Source organism: Heteronotia binoei, chromosome 6, assembly GCF_032191835.1.
Source record: "Heteronotia binoei isolate CCM8104 ecotype False Entrance Well chromosome 6, APGP_CSIRO_Hbin_v1, whole genome shotgun sequence".
Taxonomy (NCBI): Eukaryota; Metazoa; Chordata; class Lepidosauria; order Squamata; family Gekkonidae; genus Heteronotia; species Heteronotia binoei.
In genome coordinates, this window is record NC_083228.1 from 7,895,927 (window position 1) to 7,917,584 (window position 21,658).

The 21,658-nt window shown below is 49.4% G+C and overlaps 1 protein-coding gene and 1 pseudogene across 1 annotated transcript in view; both read right to left on the minus strand.

Moving 5' to 3' along the window:
* Positions 1 to 21,658, minus strand: part of ANTXRL (ANTXR like) — a 71,329-nt gene that overhangs the window by 39,240 nt on the left and 10,431 nt on the right. The window contains exons 2-12 of the mRNA XM_060240973.1: positions 20,090 to 20,161; positions 19,893 to 19,964; positions 18,389 to 18,470; positions 18,251 to 18,284; positions 11,768 to 11,847; positions 11,568 to 11,636; positions 9,212 to 9,292; positions 9,021 to 9,081; positions 4,387 to 4,485; positions 2,430 to 2,499; positions 1,786 to 1,864 (exon numbers count right to left, since the gene is read on the minus strand). Coding sequence (XP_060096956.1) covers positions 1,786 to 1,864; positions 2,430 to 2,499; positions 4,387 to 4,485; positions 9,021 to 9,081; positions 9,212 to 9,292; positions 11,568 to 11,636; positions 11,768 to 11,847; positions 18,251 to 18,284; positions 18,389 to 18,470; positions 19,893 to 19,964; positions 20,090 to 20,161 — 799 coding nt within the window. The remainder of the gene's footprint in view (positions 1 to 1,785; positions 1,865 to 2,429; positions 2,500 to 4,386; positions 4,486 to 9,020; positions 9,082 to 9,211; positions 9,293 to 11,567; positions 11,637 to 11,767; positions 11,848 to 18,250; positions 18,285 to 18,388; positions 18,471 to 19,892; positions 19,965 to 20,089; positions 20,162 to 21,658) is intronic.
* LOC132573417 (heterogeneous nuclear ribonucleoprotein A3-like) lies at positions 20,341 to 20,991 on the minus strand (annotated as a pseudogene).

The following is a 21,658-nucleotide window of genomic DNA, read 5'->3' on the forward strand; positions in this document are numbered from 1 at the left end:
ACACAGAGGTCGTTTTCGCACTCACCTTCCGCCGGCGCGACCCCCCTCTTCACCGCGCAGGATCTGCGCGGATTTCGCACTAAACGCTGCGGAGCAGCCAGAAAAGCCAGAAGCTCCCGTCGCAAAAGCCGCACAAACGCCAAACTGCTTTTTGGCGGTTTCAGTTTGAGAGGCTTTTGCGCCGGGAGCTTCCGGCTTTTCGGGCTGCTCCGCAGCGTTTAGTGCAAAATCCGCGCAGATCCTGCGCGGTGAAGAGGGGGGTCGCGCCGGCGGAAGGTGAGTGCGAAAACGACCAGAGTGTTGGACTGGAGGGGCCATTGGCCTGATCCAGCAGGGCTTCTCTTATGTTCTTATGTGACACTGAGTGTTGGACTGGATGGGCCACTGGCCTGATCCAACATGGCTTCTCTTATGTCCTTATGAGAGGTTCCCAAAGCAAGAAGGCAGCAGAGCAAAGCAAGACCAGAGCAAAGCGGCACACTTACTGTGTCAGGGGCCAGAGCAAGGCCAGCACAGGAAAAGAGCTATGGAGGCTCTTCCCAGTCAAGAAGAGAGGGAAAAGGCAACAGGAGGAGGCTGCCAAAAGAAAGGGGAAGAATGAGAGCTCGTGAGAGTTACTGGAGAAGGCAACGCCTAGATCTGTAAGCAGGTTTGCTGTGACTTGGGCAGCTCTTTACAGCAACTCTCAGGACGTCTGCATGCAGGATCCACCACCAGAGTTTCCAAAGCCCAGAAAGGAACGCTTGGGCCAAGGGACCCCTAGAGACCCTCTCCCCCCCCACCCACCCCGCAGCTCCACCAACAGCTGGCCAGACTTTCAGCAGCATGGGAGGGAGAGAACTTTCAGCCTTCAGCTGGGAAAAAAAGAAGATATTGGATTTATATCCCACCCTCCACTCCAAAGAGTCTCAGAGCGGCTCACAATCTCCTTTCCCTTCCCCCCCCACAACAGACACCCTGTGAGGTAGATGAAGATATTGGATTTATATCCCGCCCTCCACTCCGAAGAGTTTTAGAGCGGCTCACAATCTCCTTTACCTTCCCCCGCCCCCACAACAGACACCCTGTGAGGTAGAAGATATTGGATTTATATCCCGCCCTCCACTCCGAAGAGTCTCAGAGCGGCTCACAATCTCCTTTACCTCCCCCCCCCCCCACAACAGACACCCTGTGAGGTAGATGAAGATATTGGATTTATATCCTGCCCTCCACTCCGAAGAGTCTCAGAGCGGCTCAAAATCTCCTTTATCTCCCTCACCTACAACAGACACCCTGTGAGGTAGATGAAGATATTGGATTTATATCCCGCCCTCCACTCCGAAGAGTCTCAGAGCGGCTCACAATCTCCTTTACTTTCCTCCCCCACAACAGACACCCCGTGAGGTAGATGAAGATATTGGATTTATATCCCGCCCTCCACTCCAAAGAGTCTCAGAGCGGCTCACAACTCCTTTACCTTCCTCCCCCACAACAGACACCCTGTGAGGTGGGTGGGGCTGAGAGGGCTCTCCCAGCAGCCACCCTCTCAAAGACAACTCCTACAAGAGCTCTGGCTGACCCAAGGCCATTCCAGCAGGTTCATGTGGAGGAGTAGGGAATCAAACCGGGTCTCCCAGATAAGAGTCCACTACACTAAACTGGCTCTACACCACTACACCAAAGAGGCTGCTTTGCTTGGAATCTTCATGCTGGGACTGTGTCCTCCCTCTCCCCAGCCTGCCCTTGAAGGAGCCATGTGGTCTCCTCCCATTTCAGCACATCAGTGCTCATCAGGCGCATACTCACGCAGCGTGTGCTGGTGATGCTGACGGAGCTGCTGACAAATGTCAGGCCACTGTTCATGCTGACCTGCAGGTAAACCACCCTAGAACGGAAGCAGGAAAGAGAAGCGCAGCGTCAGAAGGGCTGTCTCCCTCTGCCCATGGCTTGCCATCGCTCTGGTGTCCCACCCCCAAAGAAGCTGCTCTCTACACCTTGAAAGCCAAAGGCTCAGGCATCTGTGCTGTTGCCCCGTTCAGGCTAGCCAAGCAGAGTGGGGTTGTCTCTTGAAACTGTGGGGGGGGAATACAAGACACACCCCCTCCAAGAAAGACTGCTGCCACGCCAACCCTCTGCTGCCGTAAAAAAGGGCTCTCAAGTGGGATGGAATTCTAGCAGGAGCTCCTTAGCATATTAGGCCACACACACCCCCAATGTAGCCAATCCTCCAAGAGCTTACATGGCTCTTTTTTGTAAGCTCTTGGAGGATTGGCTACATGAGGGGTTTGTGGCCTAATATGCAAAGGAGCTCCTGCTAGAACTCCACCCCTGCTCTCAAATATCTCCATCGTAGAGGATCAACAGGTTCTACATTAGCTGTGCTACCTGGGGGAAAGACCTGAGCACCATTCTCAGCTTAGACCCTCAGTGTAGAAACATGATCTACTCACTGTCCAACATCTTCCAATACAGGAGCAGGGCACAGCAAGTACGTATCTTGAACAACGGTCGGCTTTTCATCTAACGGAAAGAAACCATAACTTAGTTACATCTAGATGGACTACTGCGCTGTGCCAGGGGCGAGAGTGAGGCCAGCAGAGGAGGAGAGCTAAGGAGGCTCTTCCCAGGCAAGAAAAGGGCTGTTTGGAGCTACCCTTGAAGATTTTGACCTTGAAAGCCCTATACGGCTTGGGACCGGGTATCTGAAGGGCTGTCTTCTGTCAGACCCAGAGCCAAGGAAAAGACAAGCAGAGTTTAAGATCTTTATTTCAGCTTCCATGGGCATACACACGCATTGTCAGAACTGACAAGCCCGCCAGTTCTCTCAGCTTATAAACCTTTGCCCTGACCGTTATAATTCAAGCCAAAGCGCGCCAAGCTAAAGCGGGGGGTTTGTGCGGGGGTTTCTATTAAGCTCTCATCACCACAGGTGTCGTTATCAGTTCTCGGGTCGCTTCTTCTCCTGTTCACGGCCTTGGTTGCATAGCAACTAGCCAGCTCCCAGACATACCATCCTCCCTTCAGATAAGCAACAAGTAGTAACTACATCAAAGCAGCATAGCTAGCACAAGCGCAGCATTGTATAACTGGATACATATGACAAGAGGAACAAGACGGAGTCTTGACATCTTCTCCCATTTGTTCCTACCAGGGAATTCAGATCACAGGGAGAGGCCCGCCTGATGGTCCCATCAATCAAAGATCATCTGGTGAGTACTTCAGAAAGGGCCTTTTCGGTGGCAGCCCCACAATTTAGGAACAAACTCCCCAGGGAGGTGCACCTGCCCCACCTTCCAATCTTTAACTGGCAGCTGAAGACAGTATTACTTAGAACTGCTTTTGATTAAGCCCACTAGCAGTCCTGAATTGTGATTTAAAAAAAAAACAAAAAACCTGTTTCTGATTAATGCATTTTATTTTATATTTATCTGTGCCGTAAGCCACCTTGAGCGCCATAATGGAGGAAATTAATATTTTAAATAAATAAATAAATGCTGCCAATCCATATTTAGCTTCCGATGTGAAGGAAATCTTTTTTGTGTGAGGTTCCACTGGAAGTCTCAAGAGAGGCTGAAAGATGCTGCCAATTTCTTGGGTGAGACCCAGGTCTTGTTTCTGGGTCAGAAGAAGAAGAGACTGTGACCAATTTCCCACTCACCTTACGCCGCTCTCACATTCCTCTTCTCAGCGGGGCTTCCTTCCGGTTTCCCACTATCTGCCCCGGGGCTGCAGAAAGGATCACCGTTTTTGCGCAGCAAGCAGAAACTGGTTTTTGGCAGTTTCTGTTTGCTACATGAAAACACCAATCTTTGCCTGCAGTCCCGGGGCAGATAGTGTGAAATCAGAAGGAAGCCCTGCTAAGAGGAACGTGAAAGCGGCGTAAGGTGAGCGGGAAATCTGAATTTATACTCCGCTCTTCACTACCTGAAGGTGTCTCAGAGCAGCTTGCAATCTCCTTTCCCTTCCCTTCCCTTCCCCACAACAGACACGCTGTGAGGAAAGTGGGGCTGAGGGAGCTCTGACAGAACAGCCCTGGCTGACCCAAGATCAGGTGCTCGTGGAGTGGGGAATCAAACTCGGCTCCTCCAGGTAAGAGCCACGCACTTAACCATTACATCAAACTGGCTTTCTGAAGGCCTCCGAAGGCCAATGCAAACATTACCGTTATTGCTGAGGGGACAGAAATCTTCACGGAAGCCCTCTCCACAGCGATGCCGGCATGGTGGACATTTGTCGAGCATAAACCCACAGCACGGCCCTGGCGTTCAAGACTGCCAGCGACAGATTCAGAGGCAGAAAATCCTCTCCTCCCCTCCCCTTCCCGTTCACCTCAACTCTCTCAGCGAGAAGAGCGCCCAGCTCTCCTCCCAGGCCAGAACAGCAACATCCACCAATCAGCTGACTTACTGAGTGTCAGCGTGCCGTTGATCTTGAAGCTGCAGAGGACTTGCTCGGGATTCCTTGCGTGGTAAAAGCCATTGCCTTTCACCACCACTTGGTAGGATTCTGCAAACAGCAACAATTCTGCAATTAGAATGAAGCAAGGGCGCGGTAGAAGGGCTGTGGGATGCCCTGGGGAGGGGGCCATGGCTCCGTGGAAGAGCATCTGTTTGGCATGCAAAAGGTCCCAGGTTCAGTCCCCGGCATCTCCACCTGGAAAGGAGGATTCATCTGTTACAACGCTTTCTCGTCGTCTTTCTGCCTTGCAGAGCTCAAGATGGCCTCAAATTATATTTTTTTCAAAAGTTATTTTAAGAAAACATGTAAAATATCGCAAATTAAAATCTAGAGTTAGGACAGCCAAGAAATAAAAACTAAATTAGTCAGCAGAGTTGCCACCCTCCAGGTGCGGCCTAGAGAGCCCCATTTTTACTGAGGGGATCAGTTCCCCTGGGGAAAACGGCGGCTTTGCAGGGTGGACTTTGTGACCTTTTGCCCTGCTGAGGCCCCTCCCTTCCCAAACCCGCCCTCCGCAGGCTCCACCCCTCAAATCTATTTCCAAAGGCTGGCAAACCCGACAAATGCAGCCTAAATAGAAGCCGTGCTATTGAATTCCCATGCTCCTAATTCCTGCCCCCAGGAAGCACCTCGGTCTAAGGCAGGAGCGGCCAAACTGCTTAATGCAAGAGCCACACAGAATAAATGTCAGGCGTTTGAGAGCCACAAGACATGAACGTCAGATGTTTGAGGGAAGGAAGGAAGGAAGGAAGGAAGGAAGGAAGGAAGGAAGGAAGGAAGGAAGGAAGGAAGGAAGGAAGGAAGGAAGGAAGGAAGGAAGGAAGGAAGGAAGGAAGGAAGGAAGGAAGGAAGGAAGGAAGGCAGGGAGGCAGGCAGGGAGGAAGGAAGGAAGGAAGGAAGGAAGGAAGGAAGGAAGGAAGGAAGGAAGGAAGGAAGGAAGGAAGGAAGGAAGGAAGGAAGGAAGGAAGGAAGGGAGGGAGGGAGGGAGGGAGGGAGGGAGGCGAAAACAGATTGGGGGAAGAGAGGTGGAAAGAAAGCAATTTTAACTTTAAATGTGTTTTCCAAGCTGCCAGCTGGCTTGGCTTGGCGAAGTGATTTAAAGGGACAAATGCCTTCTCCAAGCCAGCCAATGGGGTGGTGGGGGCTTCAAGAGTTACACGATATGTGTGAAAGAGTCACATGAGGCTCCTGAGCCACAATTTGGCCACCTCTCTCTAGGGGAAAACACTGATATGTGAAAGAAGCAGAAGCGTGTATAATCACATACGTACCATTTTATTACATACTGTATCCATCTTTAGAGAAAATAGGACCTACATTATATCAAGTCAAAGGGAAAGGAACAGACAGGGTTGCCAGACCACGGGAAGAAGTGGGGGTCCCCTGCCACCGATCAGCCGGCCAGTGGGAGCAGGGAACTTACCCCATAAAAGAGGGAGAGACATCCTACATACAGCAACTTGTCGACATCACTGTCCACATGGCCTGAAAGTGACATCATCATCATATCCAAGTTGTCAGGGTGAGGGTCCGGCATTTGGGCAAAACTCTGTGGTAGAAGCCAAATTTACCATAGAGTTTTGTCCAAATGCCAGAGCATTGCCCTGACGTCCCAGAAGTAATGACGCTACTTCCAGGCAGGGGTGGGATTCTAGCAGGAGCTCCTTTGCATATTAGGCCACACACCCCTGATGGAGCCGATCCTCCAAGAGCTTACAAAAAAAGAGCCTTGTAAGCTCGGAGGATCGGCTACATCAGGGGCGTGTGGCCTAATATGCAAAGGAGCTCCTGCTAGAATCCCACCCGCTTCCAGGTCGTGTTGTCTGTGATGTAGACCTGCTGCTGCACACAGTAAACCCCTCCCTCTAAATGGGATACACTGAGCAGAACTTACATACAGCCGGTGGGCAGTGGTTAAGAATGTAAAGTGATACAAATGGCAAAGAATGGGTGTTTTCGCACTGACCTTAATCAGCAGCGACGCCCCTCTTCACCGCGCAGGATCGGTGCGGATTTTGCACTAATTGCCGCGGAGCACCCGGAAGAGCCGGAAAGTCCCACGGCTTTTGCGGCGCAAATGGAAACTGGGTTTTGGCGGTTTCCGTTTGCGCCGCAAAAGCCACGGGACTTTCCGGCTCTTCCGGGTGCTCCGCAGCAATTAGTGCAAAATCCGCACCGATCCTGCGCGGTGAAGAGGGGCGTCGCTTCTGATTAAGGTCAGTGCAAAAACGCCCAATGTAAAGTGATACCAATAGGAAAACAGTGTAATAAACAAACTGAAAGACCATTTGGTCAGGATAGCATTTGCGTGGGAAACCAATAAAAGATAATAAAAGTTGCCTGTTAATTGCTCTTGCTACAAGTCTAGTTCAATCAAAAGTATTGAGTACCAGCACCTTTTGGAGTGGCTCTCTCAAGTCCTTGGGGGAAAACTGGTAGAAATCAGCACAAACTTATATATGAGGACCGGCATTTTTTCCCCACAAAATAGCTCTGCGGGTGAGTGTATTTGAAGGTATGTACTGACAAATACACACACACACACACATAATACCACCTTCCTCCAACAAGTGCACCCCTGTTGGAAAAGGAAAGGTCCCTTGTGCAAGCACCAGTCATTTCTGACTCTGGGGTGACGCTGCTTTCACAATATTTTCACAGCAGACTTTTTATGGGGTGGTTTGCCATTGCCTCCCCCAGTCGTCTCCACTTTCCCCCCAGCAAGCTGGGGACTCATTTGACCGACCTCGGAAGGATGGAAGGCTGAGTCAACCTCGAGCCAGCTACCTGAAAACCCAGCTTCCGCCAGGGATCGAACTCAGGTAGTGAGCAGAGCTTAGGACTGCAGTACTGCAGCTTTCACACTCTGCACCACGGGGCTCTGTTAAGGGGAAGTAAATTGTAACACACATCAAGCGTGTGGTTGTATAAGGAAAGTGGTTCAAACACAACTCAGACTTTGGCTCTCTCTTAAGTGAATTGCTAAACGCTTAGAAGAAGGCAGAGTTTAGTTGTTCCATTTGCCACAAAAGTATCCAGAGCTGTGATCACACACACTAAATAATACACTTTCAGGGTACTTTCTGACTGGATTTTATTGTGTGAACTGGCAAAATCCAGTTGGAAAGTGCATCTGAAGAAGTGTGCTTTTAGCACACGAAAGCGTACGTTCTGAATAAAACTTTGTTGGTCTTAAAGGTAAAACTTGACTCCTGCTTTGTTCAGCTGCTTCAAACCAACACAGCTGCCCACTTGGATCTATCGGTATTATTGAGTGTGTGTGATCACAGCCCAGATGCTCTTTTTCATTCAAAACAAAACAGACGGAGCGAAATCATGACTTATCGCCATTTGTAGCAGGACACGTCTGGATACATTGGTAGGATCATCTTGTCAGCGACTTCTTTCTCCTGCATTCCCTCCGACTTCTATGCCCTGTTTCATTCTCTTGCAATGACTGCCCGTTTGCAAAGCGCTGGCTCTCTCCCCCGCCACCACCCCAGTCCAAGGTGCATGAGTGAAAGGGGCAACGATTCTTTTCGATGGCTGACCAGACAGCCACTTGGGTTCTTGGTCTGCGTTCCCCCCCCCCAGGGAGGGGGGCTCCTAACGTTAGGCAGTCCAGTTCCGTTCGGGAAGACACCGGCCTGCCGAAATGGCTAATTCTATTTAATTTGGGGCCGTGGCTCTGCCGGCGTCCTTTTCTTCCTTAGTTACTGTCAGATTCAAAAATTCTGATGTTGACAAGACAGCGGGAGGGGGAAAGGTCAGCCCGGGCCTAAGCTGGTGTGCGCTGGCTGGGCTGTCGGCTTCGCTTCCACCGTTCTGACAAGGAGCTGACGGTTTGCATCCACACCTGGGAGTTGACGGGCCCGGTTGGGTGCCACATCCAGCGCTGCCTTTCCATCAAGTCAGTCAACGGGGAGCGTCAGTCAAAGCTACTGGGAACCGGGACTCCAAAGGGAGTGCTGCGGTGCGGGCAGGGCGCACCTCAGTCGCTTTGAACTGGGACAACAGGAAGATACCGCCCGCCCCCCGAACGTTCCAGCATGCAAAGATGAGAATACAAATGGAGGACTGCCTCCTACCAGTCAGCCGGGCCACACAAAACAAAAAGCACAAGAGCAGTGTCATCAACAAGACAGGCACAGTGTCTAGAGATGAGATCAGGGGTCGTTCCGTAGAAAAAGAGGTGCCGGAGCTCATTAGCACAAATTTGCAAAACTCATTCGCATCAGACACACGCCCCCGACATCGCCGGAAGGTGGACTGAATTCGATCAGCTCGGCGTCTGCCTCAAAATGCTGCTTGAATTAGAATTGTCATCATCAAACCTTACTCCCACCACACTTTGAAAATGACTTTCTTCTATGTGGCCCCAGTGGCGTGATGCAGATTTCCATCTGTCTGCTTTATCTGTTTTGGTTATTTGCCCATTTTTTTTTTATTTATTTTTTTTTTTTTTGTGGAGGGAAATATTAGAAAGTTTGTCTGAGCTTGGAGTCCAGCAGAATTCTCACAGGGGGTTTGAACAATGGAGCCCAGAAGCAATGAAGTAATATCCTGTCCTTGTACCAACCTACCTCCGGCGCAGATGCTTGACGGTTCAGCAGCCAGAATCTCGATGCAAGACTTCTTCAGAATCTATGGAGGTGAGAGAATGGAATTGTCTGTAAACGAGGGTGTTTCACATTGACTGATCAAGAGCGGGGAGTATGTGACTGATCGAGGGGCAGGGGGGAGTATTTGCCGGGCCTCGGGAATCTCCACTTACAGAATCAATGGTCCCTCTGAGGGCATAAAAGCCTCCCGTGACAGGGAAGACGTGATCAATGCTGTCTGCGATGGTTGAGAGCTGCAAAGACAGAACATCACAAATGGGAGGGAGGAAAGGTTTCGTGAAGAAAACTGAGCAGAATGAAGCAAGGAGCCCCATTGAACAAGACATTTGAGCTGTCATTTTTGAATACTTAGAATCGGAGAACCATAGAGTTGGAAGGGACCTCCAGGGTCATCTAGTCCAACCCCCGGCACAATGCAGGAAACTCTCAAATACCTCCCCCTAAATCCACAGGATCTTCATTGCTGTCAGATGGCCATCCAGTCTCTGTTTAAAAAACCAGCAAGGAAGAAGAGCCCACAACCTCCCAAGGAGGAAGCCTGTTCCACTGAGGAACCACTCTAACCATTCCCCCTGTGCCTTCAATGGGACCAAGAGAAGAAGTCCTCTAGGCCAGGGGTGGCCAAATTGCGGCTCGGGAGCCACACAGAATCACAGAGTTGGAAGGGACCTCCAGGGAGATCTAGTCCAACCCCCTGCACAATGCAGGAAACTCACAAACACCTCCCCCTAAATCCACAGGATCTTCATTGCTGTCAGGTGGCCATCTAGCCTCTGCTTCAAAACCTCCAAGGAAGGAGAGCCCACCACCTCCCGAGAAAGCCTGTTCCATTGAGGAATCGCTCTAACGGTCAGGAAGTTCTTCCTAATGTTGAGCCAGAAACTCTTTTGATTTAATTTCAACCCGCTGGGTCTGATCCTACCTTCTGGCATAGACACTTTTACTCATGGGTCCCCCAAACCTTTCTGAGCATGCAGGTACCTAGGGCTTTTTTTGTAGCAGGAACTCCTTTGCATATTAGGCCACACACCCCTGCTGCAGCCGCTCCTCCAAGAGCTGAGAGTAGGTCCTGTAAGAACAGCCCTGTAAGCTCTTTGAGGATTGGCTACATCAGGGGGGAGTGGTTTAATATGCAAAGGAGTTCCTGCTACCAAAAAAAGCCCTGCAGGAACCTTTGGAATTCTGATACACTGTGGTGGGTGAAGTCACACAACAGCTGCCCCAGGAGGCAGAATCAGATTGCCAGCCCCTAGCTGGGAACCCCTGGAGATTTGGGGGTGGAGCCTGGACAGGGCGGGGTTTTGAGAAGGGAGGGGCCCCTGCAGAGTATCATGCAGAGAGTGTGTAGAAAAGGATCAGTTGTGAGCAGTGTTCCCTCTAAGCTGAGTTAGTGTGAGCTAACTCACAGGTTTTTTAGCCTCCAGCTCACACAGTTTTCTTTGCTCAGGAGGAGAAGAAGATGAAGAAGATATTGGATTTATATCCCGCCCTCCACTCCGAAGAGTCTCAGAGCGGCTCACAATCTCCTTTATCTTCTTCCCCCACAACAGACACCCTGTGAGGTAGATGAAGATATTGGATTTATATCCCGCCCTCCACTCCGAAGAGTCTCAGAGCGGCTCACAATCTCCTTTCCCTTCCTCCCCCATAACAGACACCCTGTGAAGTAGATGAAGATATTGGATTTATATCCTGCCCTCCGCTCCGAAGAGTCTCAGAGCGGCTCACAATCTCCTTTATCTTCCTCCCCACAACAGACACCCTGTGAGGTAGATGAAGATATTGGATTTATATCCCGCCCTCCACTCCAAAGAGTCTCAGAGCGGCTCACAATCTCCTTTCCTTTCCTCCTCCACAACAGACACCCTGTGAGGTGGGTGGGGCTGGAGAGGGCTCTCACAGCAGCTGCCCTTTCGAGCACAACTTCTGCCAGAGCTATGGCTGACCCAAGACCATGCTAGCAGGTGCAAGTGGAGGAGTGGGGAATCAAACCTGGTTCTCCCAGATAAGAGTCCGCACACTTAACCACTACACTACACTGGCTCTCCTGCAGGAGGAGAAGACTGCAGATTTATACCCCGCCCTTCTCTCTGAATCAGAGACTCAGAGCAGCTCACAATCTCCTTTCCCTTCCTCCCCCACAACAGACACCCTGTGAGGTGGGTGGGGCTGAGACAACACCTGCCAGAGCTATGGCTGACCCAAGGCCATTCCAGCAGGTGCAAGTGGAGGAGCGGGGAATCAAACCCGGTTATCTCAGATAAGAGCCTGCACACGTCACCACTACACCAAAAATGGCCCCAGAGCAAACTAATTTACGCAGTAGCTCACAGCTTTAATGCCAGCAGCTCATGGGGCAGAATTGTTGCTCGCAAGACTCAACAGCTTAGAGGGACTATTGGTCGTGAGCATTACTGATCCCGATGTCACTTATTCAGATTTCCTCCCGTGCCACACAAGTAGCCATCCCGCTGGGCCATGCTGAAGAGGGCAAAGGTCAGCCTTTACCTGGGTCTCGTTGAAGTCCTTCACGCCGACACAATAGACAATCGCTCCGAGGGCCCTGGCTCTGTCAGCCTAAATCAGAGGCAGCAAGGCATTAAACAAGACCCCGAAGAGAAGCCATGCAGGGACGGCAGCAAGGGTAAAAGGCAGACTGGCCAGATGCCCTGCCCAAATGCCACCGGGAAGATACAGCCGAGACTTACTTCTTTCTCGGCGTAATAAAACTGAGCCTCTTGCAGTTCCCCGTCAGTCAGAGCAATTATCACACTTGCCGTTCGGAGCCCTGCATATTAAGCAGATACTTGGGTCAGACAGCTACAGCAAACAGACAGAGGTGCAAACTGGTCCCACTCAGTCGATTCTGGTCAAGCCATATTACGCAGCAAGCAACCATGGAAAGGAACTAAGCTGCCCCACTGAGAATTGCTGCCCGGGCTCTACGAACAAGGGATGGGAACTCCTCCTTACATGGACAGAGATCAAGACGGGTAGCCATAACAGTGTTCCCTCTAAGCTAAGTTAGCGTGAGCCAGCTCACAGGGGTTTTTAGCCTCGGGGTCACACATTTTTGTCTTAGCTCAGGAAGGACGGCCTCAGAGCAAGCTCATTGATGCAGCAGCTCACAACTTGAATGCCAAAAGCTCACAAAGTAAAAATTTTGCTCAGAAGACTCCGCAGCTTAGAGCTGGTAGCTGTAGGGGAGGGACGGTGGCTCAGTGGCAGAGCATCTGCTTGGTAAGCAGAAGATCCCAGGTTCAATTCCCAACTAAACAGGGCCCAGGCAAGTAAGCATGAAAAACCTCAGCTTGAGACTCTGGAGAGCTGCTGCCAGTCTGAGTAGACAATACTGATTTTGATGGACCCAGGGTCTGATTCAGTAGAAGGCAGCTTCATATGTTCATATAGTTTGTCTGCAGCAATAGAAAAGTGCAAGAGTCCAGTATCACCTGGAAGACTATCAACATTTGTGGTAGGGCAGAAGGTCTTGTGAGCTACTGATCTTCTTCATATTGACCTTGCTCAATTCCGCAGGGCCTGTAAGACAGCCCTCTTCTGGCTGGCTCACAACTAACCGGCACTGAAACCTGAAACTGAGTGTAGTCTGTAAGATCGCTGTATGTTTCTAACGTTTTAAGTATATAACTGTGTGAAATGTTTAGTTTTTAACTATGTAAATTGTGAATTGCTTAAATTTTTATGCTTTATTTTATATTCTAATGTTAGATTTTACATGTTGTAAGCCGCCCTGAGCCAACTGGTGGGAAGGGCGGGATATAAATTACAAATAAATAAAAATAAAATAAATAAATATACATTCTAGCTGTATCTGAAGAAGGGAGCAGTGACTTAAAAAGCTCTATCCTGCCACAAATGTTGTTAGTTTTCCAGGCGCTACTAGACTCTTGTTCCTCTGATGGACAGGAAGAAGATGCTGACGTTTTTATGGAATGTCTATCCAGGACACCGCCCAGAGAGAAGGAAGGAAGCACAGGAAGAATTCCACTTAAGCAAGAAAAATGGGAAATTGATGACTGGTTTCCCATTCACCCTCCAGGAAGAAAACTCGGGAGCTGGTACCTGACAGGGTGGCTCTACAGTCACATGACAGGATTCTGCACTCTCAGCAGCAGGAAGCTGCTTATCAGTCTCCCCAAATACATGAAACAGAGTTTGGGTTGACCACCAGCAGGGCATAAGGTTGCCAGCTCCAGGTCAGGAAACACCTGGAGAGTTGGGAGTGGATTCTGAGGAGGACAGGGACATCAGAGGGGAACAATGCCAGAGAGTCCACCCTCCAAAGCATCCTCCTGGGGAACAGATCTCTAACCTGGAGAGGAGCTGTAACTCTGGGGGATCCCCAGGTCCCACTTGGAGGCTGGCATCTCTAGGCCACATGAGGGGTTGCCTCCCTCCCTCCAGGGCCCGGATTCAAGACATCTATACCCATCACAACTTAAGGCATGCACACATTGCGCTTCACCAGACATTAACTGTATTTGTCAAAACGCCTTTTGCGTCGGTCTTCCTACACCCTGTGGCCACTGGGAAATAAGCAAAGGCCTCTGGGAATGGTAGGTCTACACTGGAGAAAAGAGACACCTCATGCCCACAGCACCGCTTCGCTCAGCCTTTGACACTGGTGGTGACAGCAGATTCCATGCCCAGAAGCCAGCAAATGGCAAGGGAAGACATAGCTTCTGTTCCCTCCTGGCTGTTCTGTTGGGGAATGGAGGGGAGAGAAAACCTCCCCTCCCTGGTAGTGGCAGAAACACCACAGCAGATTCAGTCAACGGGTAGGGCAATGACCCATCTGCTTGGGGCTTTTTCTGCCTCAGGAAGAAAAAGCACCTGGAGCTGCCTGCCTTTCTGGGAAGAGAGAAAAAGAGAGGAAGACAAGGCCATGAGGCCTTGCAGCCCCGTTTCCCCTCAAAACCTCAGAACCTGCTGAGGGCCTGACATTTTAAGGGCATAAATTCTGTGAGAGAAAAAGAACTCCCTATGTGCTCGACACCTTCTCTCTTCACAAAAAAATGCTTGCTAACAACTGGAGTGGGGGGGGGGGTTGTTTTAAAAAAGGGCCTGCTACTCATATATAAGGCAGCATTGATTTCCACCAAATTCCCCCCTCAGGATTCAGAACAGTCCCCTCAAAATAAGCCGATATTCAGTACTGTTCAGTTCAACCACATACACACACACACATGAAAAATCCCACTAACAGCAACAGTAGAGAAAACCCCTCAGCTACTCCCTGGCAAAGGCTGCCCTATGCCATCTTCCATAAGATTCTGGTCAAGGTATTCCCCACTGTAGTTATTTCCTCCCACTTATCTCCCCTCAGCTGCTCCCTGCCAATGGCTGCTCTATGCCATTTTCCATAAGGTTCTGGTCAAGGTATTCCCAACTGTATTTCGTATATAGGGTGAGAGGTATTCTCCAGGTCAAGGAATTCCCCACTGTAGTTGATCTTTCCTCCCACTTATCTCCCCTCAGCTACTCCTTGGCAATGGCTGCTCTATGCCACCTTCCATAAGGTTCTGGTCAAGGTGTTCTCCACTGTAGTTGTCTTTCCTCCTACTTATCTCCCCTCAGCTACTCGCTGGCAATGGCTGCTCTATGCCACCTTCCATAAGGTTCTGGTCAAGGTAGTCCCCACTGTAGTTGATCTTTCCTCTCACTTATCTCCCCTCAGCTACTCCTTGGCAATGGTTGCTCTATGCCATCTTCCATAAGGTTCTGGTCAAGGAGTTCTCCGCTGTAGTTGATCTTTCCTCCTACTTATCTCCCCTCAGCTACTCCTTGGCAATGGCTGCTCTATGCCACCTTCCATAAGGTTCTGGTCAAGGTAGTCCCCACTGTAGTTGATCTTTCCTCCTACTTATCTCCCCTCAGCTACTCGCTGGCAATGGCTGCTCTATGCCATCTTCCATAAGGTTCTGGTCAAGGAGTTCTCCGCTGTAGTTGATCTTTCCTCCTACTTATCTCCCCTCAGCTACTCCTTGGCAATGGCTGCTCTATGCCACCTTCCATAAGGTTCTGGTCAAGGTAGTCCCCACTGTAGTTGATCTTTCCTCCTACTTATCTCCCCTCAGCTACTCCTTGGCAATGGCTGCTCTATGCCACCTTCCATAAGGTTCTGGTCAAGGTAGTCCCCACTGTAGTTGATCTTTCCTCCTACTTATCTCCCCTCAGCTACTCGCTGGCAATGGCTGCTCTATGCCATCTTCCATAAGGTTCTGGTCAAGGTATTCTCAGCTGTATTTCATATATAGGTTGATAGGTATTCTCCAGGTCAAGGCGTTCTCCACTGTAGTTGATCTTTCCTCCCACTTATGTCCCCTCAGCTGCTCCCTGGCAATGGCTGCTCTATGCCACCTTCCATAAGGTTCTGGTCAAGGTATCCCCAGCTGTAGTTCATATATAGGTTGATAGGTATTCTTCCAGTCAAGGTATTCCCAACTGTAGTTGATCTCTCCTCCCAGTTATCTCCCCTCAGCTACTCCCTGGCGACGGCTGTCCTATGCCATCTTCCATAAGGTTCTGGTTCCGAGCTTAAGACTGGGCTATAAATTTCTCAGAAGACTAGCAGTGCTTTGGCTGGATCGTGCCCTACGGTCTACTCTACAATGAGGATTTTTGAACTATTTTCATAAAACTTGAACAAATCGTCCATCGGCATCAAGCGCTTAGCAATGCTAAGAGTTTGGCAACTGGGCCCTAAGCACCAGGTAACCCAACGAAGAACGCTAACCAAATATCTATCAAGAAATAAGCTTCATTGTTACATCGACTTGAAAGAACTCCGAGCCCAGCGATTAAGAATATTGCTGCATTACAGGACGTGTTTTTAATCTAATTCATCATTGTTTGAGATGTCTCTCTCAATGCAGCCTGAAATTAAAGACACTGATCACAGCTGACAGGTTTCTTATGCCAGATCGTCTTTTCTCGCTCATGTTACAGAAAGACAAGCGCTGCAAGGTGACCTTGGAAGGATGTGGGGGTGGGGGGGAAACGGGGTGGGGGGTGAGGGAGAGAATGTTTGTGTTGCTTCTTCCGAGAAGGGTGGAAAAGAGGGGTATTGGTTTCAAACGTTTTCTTTCATTTTACCTGAAATATACAAATCATCTTCTTGAAAATGAAATCAAACGTCATTTTGGTATTAGAGTTCACATAATGCAAATGTCAGGGAATTCACAACCGCTCCTGGCTTAATATCCAGCATGCAGTAACTAGGCATGAAAATAAGTGAACTGCCAAGGTCGCAATTTTACATTTTCGGGCTCCTAAATGAACCCTGGAGCCCCATGGCGCAGTGTGAAAGCTGCAGTACTGCAGTCCTAAGCTCTGCTCACGACTGAGTTCGATCCCGGCGGAAGCTGGGTTCAAGTAGCCGGCTCGAGGTTGACTCAGCCTTCCACCCTTCCGAGGTCAGTCAAATGAGTCCCCAGCTTGCTGGGGGGAAAGTGTAGATGACTGGGGAAGGCAATGGCAAACCACCCTGTAAAAAGTCTGCCGTGAAAACGTGAAAGCAACATCACACCAGAGTCGGAAACGACTGGTGCTTGCACAGGTAACTACCTTTACCTTTTTAAATGAAACCTGCCCTGACCTGGGTGGTCCAGTTTAGCCTAATATTGTCAGGTCTCAGAAGCTAAGCAGGATCGGCTCTGGTTAGTACTTGGATGGGAGACCACGCAGGAAGGCCAGCGTTGCCATGCAAACTCAGGCAATGGCAAACCACCTCTCGATGTCTCTAGCCTTGAAAACCCTACAGCAGGGCTGGCCAGACTGTGGCTCTTCACACGTATTGTGAGGCTCTTGAAGCCCCCACTGCCCTGTCAGCCAGCTGGGAGAAGGCATTTCTCTCTTTAAGTCACTTCTCCAAGCCAAGCTAGCTGGCAGAATGCAGAATGCATTTAAAGTTAAAGTTGCTTTCTTGCTACCTCTCCCTCCCTCCGCCCATCTATTTTCCTTCCTTCCTTCCTTCCTTCCTTCCTTCCTTCCTTCCTTCCTTCCTTCCTTCCTTCCTTCCTTCCTTCCTTCCTTCCTTCCTTCCTTCCTTCCTTCCGGCTCTCCAACATTTGAAGTTTATTCTACATGGTCCTTATGTTAAGCAATTTTGGCCACCTCTGCCCTACAGGGTTGGCATATGTCAAGTGCGATTTGACAGCCTTCTCCACCACCACCAAGTGATAACTGCAACTTATTATCAGAAACCAGTAACAGCTCGAGACATTTCACAACTATCTTTAAGAAGTCTAATGAAAACATTCTGGATATATCAGGGGGAGAGGGGAAGTAAAAATGGGTAGAGCCAGGACTTTTTTTGTAGAAAAAGCCCAGCAGGATCTCATTTGCATAGTAGGCCACACCTCCCCTGACATCATCATTGTTTCACACAGGGCTTTTCTGTAGAAAAAGCCCAGCAGGATCTCATTTGCATATTAGGCCACACCTCCTGACGCCAAGCCAGCCGGAACTGTGTTCCTGTGCGTTCCTGCTCAAAAAAAGCCCTAGATACTGCTAACCGTCTTTTAAAAAAACATGCAAATAAAAAAACCCATTTTTATCCCAGAACTAATTCTCAGGTTAGCATTAAAATCAAGTGGGGTTCCACAGGTAAACACTCTCAAGAGAGATGACTCTAGATCTTTGAAATACAAAAGGATGGTGTGCATTGGCCCTTGGGAAACTGACTGTCTCTACTGCCTTGTCAAGTCACAAGGAGAATTCTACCCCCTTGACAAAAATTTGGGAGCAGGGAAATATGATAAAAAGTCTGCTCACCCCCTGGCAGGGTAGCACAGGCAACCAGCTGAAGAAGCACGTTACACACACGGCATCAACATAATTTGCAAGTCTGAGTGCTCAAAAACCCAGGGACAAGAAAAGACCCAAATACTTCCCCAGTGCCCCAGCTCAGTGCTGACATTTCACGTAAGGCAAACGGCTGGGACGTCTTGGCTTGAGGTGTTCTAGACACACTTCTGACCTTAAAAATCACTATCTTTAAATGGGGGGGGGGGGGAGGATAATACAAAACTGAACAAATAATTACACAGGAGGAATTTTCAAGCCCTTCTCCTACCACATCTCTGTTCAAAAACTACAGAGTCCTCCTCTTCAGAGAGACCTGCAGTGGAAATGGGGGAAAGCTGGTAACAGAAGGATCCTGGGCCTACCTCCATGGTTTTCTTGGTAAATCTGTTCATTTGCCTGCAACAAAAGACACACAAATGTTGCTGCTGTCTTTAAGGCTGAGAGGCAGCAAGGAAAGCGTGCGTGTGTCAATCACAGCATGGAGGGAGGGGAGCACCTACCCTTTTCAAGCCTTCATGCATGAACGTGTCACCTCCAGGCATTTCTCGCTGTAAAATGGCAAGGCCCCGTCGGATGGCTTCCCTTGGAAGAGAAGGCAAGCCTTTTAGTTCTGCTTTCGCTGCCCAAGAATAAGCCCCCAAAGTCCCAAGAGAATCTTCTGGAATGTCCTGAGGTGGAAAGGGGCCTCCTTGGTGAGGTAAAATTTGGAAGAATCATGAGAGGGTCTCTGCAGCTTGTAGAACTGGCTCAGAAGAACAGTCGATAGCGGGAATCCTCCCATCCCATCTGTGTGTGCTGTTTTCCAGGGGAGAGGCCGCTCGACCCATAGGGCTGCTTGACCCACGGGAGGAAAAACACTATTTCCTCTTTTCCAGCAGCTGGAGAGAGGTGGAGATCAGGGAAATGAGCTCTGACCCGCTTCACTTCCCACGCTCACACATTGTCTCATTCTCCAAACCACACATTGCGCCCCACGCAGACCTCATGAGGGGTTCCCATCCCCAAATCCTCCAGTTCTGTCAGAGTTCCCAATATTCCACATATTACTGAATTCTTTGTTAAGCACAACTGGCAGAAATTCCAATACGTGTTTCAATAACGTTCACGGAGTCTTAATGATTGATACAATTCCGGTGGGTAGCCGTGTTGGCCTACAGAAGTACACTAAAGCTTATACCCAGAATTAAACTTTGTTGGTCTTAAAGGTGCCCCCGGACTCAAACTTTGAATTTCGCATTAGACTTTTAATCCTAGTTTAGCCTTGTTCCCAAGCTGACATTCTACAATAAAATTATAGTCATAAAATTTCTCTGATTCTAGTGTAGAATGTCAGTTTGGGGACAGGTCTAAACCAGGATTAAGAGCTCAGTGGCGCAGAGCATTAAAGCTACAGTACTGCAGTCCTAAGCTCTGCTCATGCTCTGAGTTCGATCCCCAGCGGAAGCTGGGTTTTCAGGTAGCCGGCTCCAGGTTGACTCAGCCTTGCATCCTTCAAGGTCGGTCAAATGAGTCCCCAGCTTGCTGGGGGGAAAGTGTAGATGATTGGGGAAGGCAATGGCAAACCACCCCGTAAAAAGTCTGCCATGAAAACGTGAAAGCAACGTCACCCCAGAGTCGGAAATGACTGGTGCTCGCACAGAGGACCTTTCCTTTCCTAAACCAGGATTAAAGGTCTAGTTTGTCTTAATAATTGAGGGTTCCCCTCCACCACATAAAAGGGGGAAAGCTAGTTAAACACTATCCATGCCTGCTTTTAAAACCAGCTTTCCTCCAGGGAACTGCCAACCAAGGCTGCGATCACACACACCAAACAATGCACTTTCAATGAACTTTCCAACTGGATTTTACTGTGTGAACTGGCAAAATCCAGTTGGAAAGTGGACTGAAAGCGCACCACTTAGTGTGTGTGATCGCAGCCCAAGTAAAGAAATCCAAATGTCACCAGATCGCTCCTCTTCAACTCTACCCTCCAGATTCTTCATTTAAAAAAAACAAAACATTTACCTGTCTTCGGTCAACTTCATTACCGTGACCCCCCGCGATGAAAAGACGATGAAAGACATCCGTAGCATTGGGCTGCGGGACAAAAAGGGAACAGAGCGGAGTGAAGCTCAGGACACCCCAGCCCAATCTGGGGCTTACAAAGGAGGTTGTAATACCAAAGTCCACGGCCCCCAGCTCTCCCGGGGGTGATACTTCACCTCAGGAACTTTTCTGCCAGACTTTCCACAAAGGAATAGATTTCTATCCAGTGATGTTTGACGCTTCCAGACCTAAAAAAATGACAGATAACACAAGTGTCAGCCTCAGTCCTCCAGCAGCCCCACAAAGATCTTCCAACAGGCTGAGAACCTTCTTCATGATATCTCCTTAAGCTATTATGAATACAAATATTACAACAACGAACAGTAGATCAAAACAGATCCAATAAAGTCGCTCCTGGTCACCAGCTCTACAGATTCCTCTGACCAGCTTGCTCTTCTTGCTTGGGAAGCGCAGGTTTCACTTCACAGTGGTGTCCATTTATGGTGTGGTGCCGCTGCAAAGCAATCTTGTTAAGTGCATCGCAATCATCCAACCTCAAAAAAATCAAACCCTCTTTTCTTTCCACTCTGCTTATCTTCCGTTACATTGATGTGTGTAACCTGGCCATATTTCCCAAAGTAGTTCCTTAGTTCCTTAGATTACATTCTTCCAGGTCTCCAGTTCCCCCTACAAATATTTTTTTCTCCCGTTAAGTGGGCCCCAGGTGTTCCCAGAACCTTCCCTAGGGACTGCTTTCTTTAGTCCCACCACCTTATGTGGCTGAGCTGCCAGTGCAGCATTTGCCTCCTCCTGAGTCACAAACCCAAACCTGTGGGAACGTTTTGTCTGTAGCTCTTTCACTACCACATAGTCAATGAGTGTGCCCCAGGTTTCAAAGTGTCCTCTCAAGCTGTCATCTAGTCTCAAAGCTGAAGCCACCAACAAACTGTTTCCCCATCTGCTCTGGTTCCTTTGTGAAGATCTTTGTGAAGATCTTTTGCTCTCCCCCTTGTCCCTTACAGGCCACTTTGGGAGAGGGTCCAGACGCAGTTGCTCCTTTTGACAGCTTGCCTGCCATCCAAGCACCTGTTCAGCCAAATCTTCCCCTAGAAACATAGCCACGGGGTTGTGGTCATATACAGCAACCTTCCATGTTCCAGTCCAGCCCTCGTACCCTTTCACCTGCAACACCCTTCCCTTCCCCTCCCCTCCCCTCCTCTGCTCTTTCTGCAGATTGCAAGATAGCAATGCGTATTGTATGACTCTTCCTGCACCATTCTGAGGTCATTTTAATTGGATTTTAAATTATAAAGTTTGCGTTGTTTAACCGCCCTGAGCTCTGCGAATTCAGAGAAGGGCACTAGACGCATCTACATTATAAAGAAATAAAGGACCTTTTCTGGATATGATGCTTGCGTCTCCTGCAGCAATGCCAGCTCCAAGCTGGGAAATTATTGGAGCTTTTGGGGGAAGCAGCCTGAAAAGGGGGGGTTTGGGGGAGGGGAAGGATTCTGGTGGGGCCACCAAGTCCACCTTCCAAAGCAGCCCTTTTCTCCCAGCGAACTGACCTCTGTCGCCTGGAGACCAGCTGCATCTCCAGTCACCACCTGCAGGTTGGCAATGCTACTCTTCCAGAGACAAGGTGAGCCCAGGTCTATGCATGCAGCAGTGAGTGGTAGACGGGAAGAAGCAGAAGAGTACATGTACAGGCAGGTGGAGAAATGGCCTGGACCAACGGATGCTCA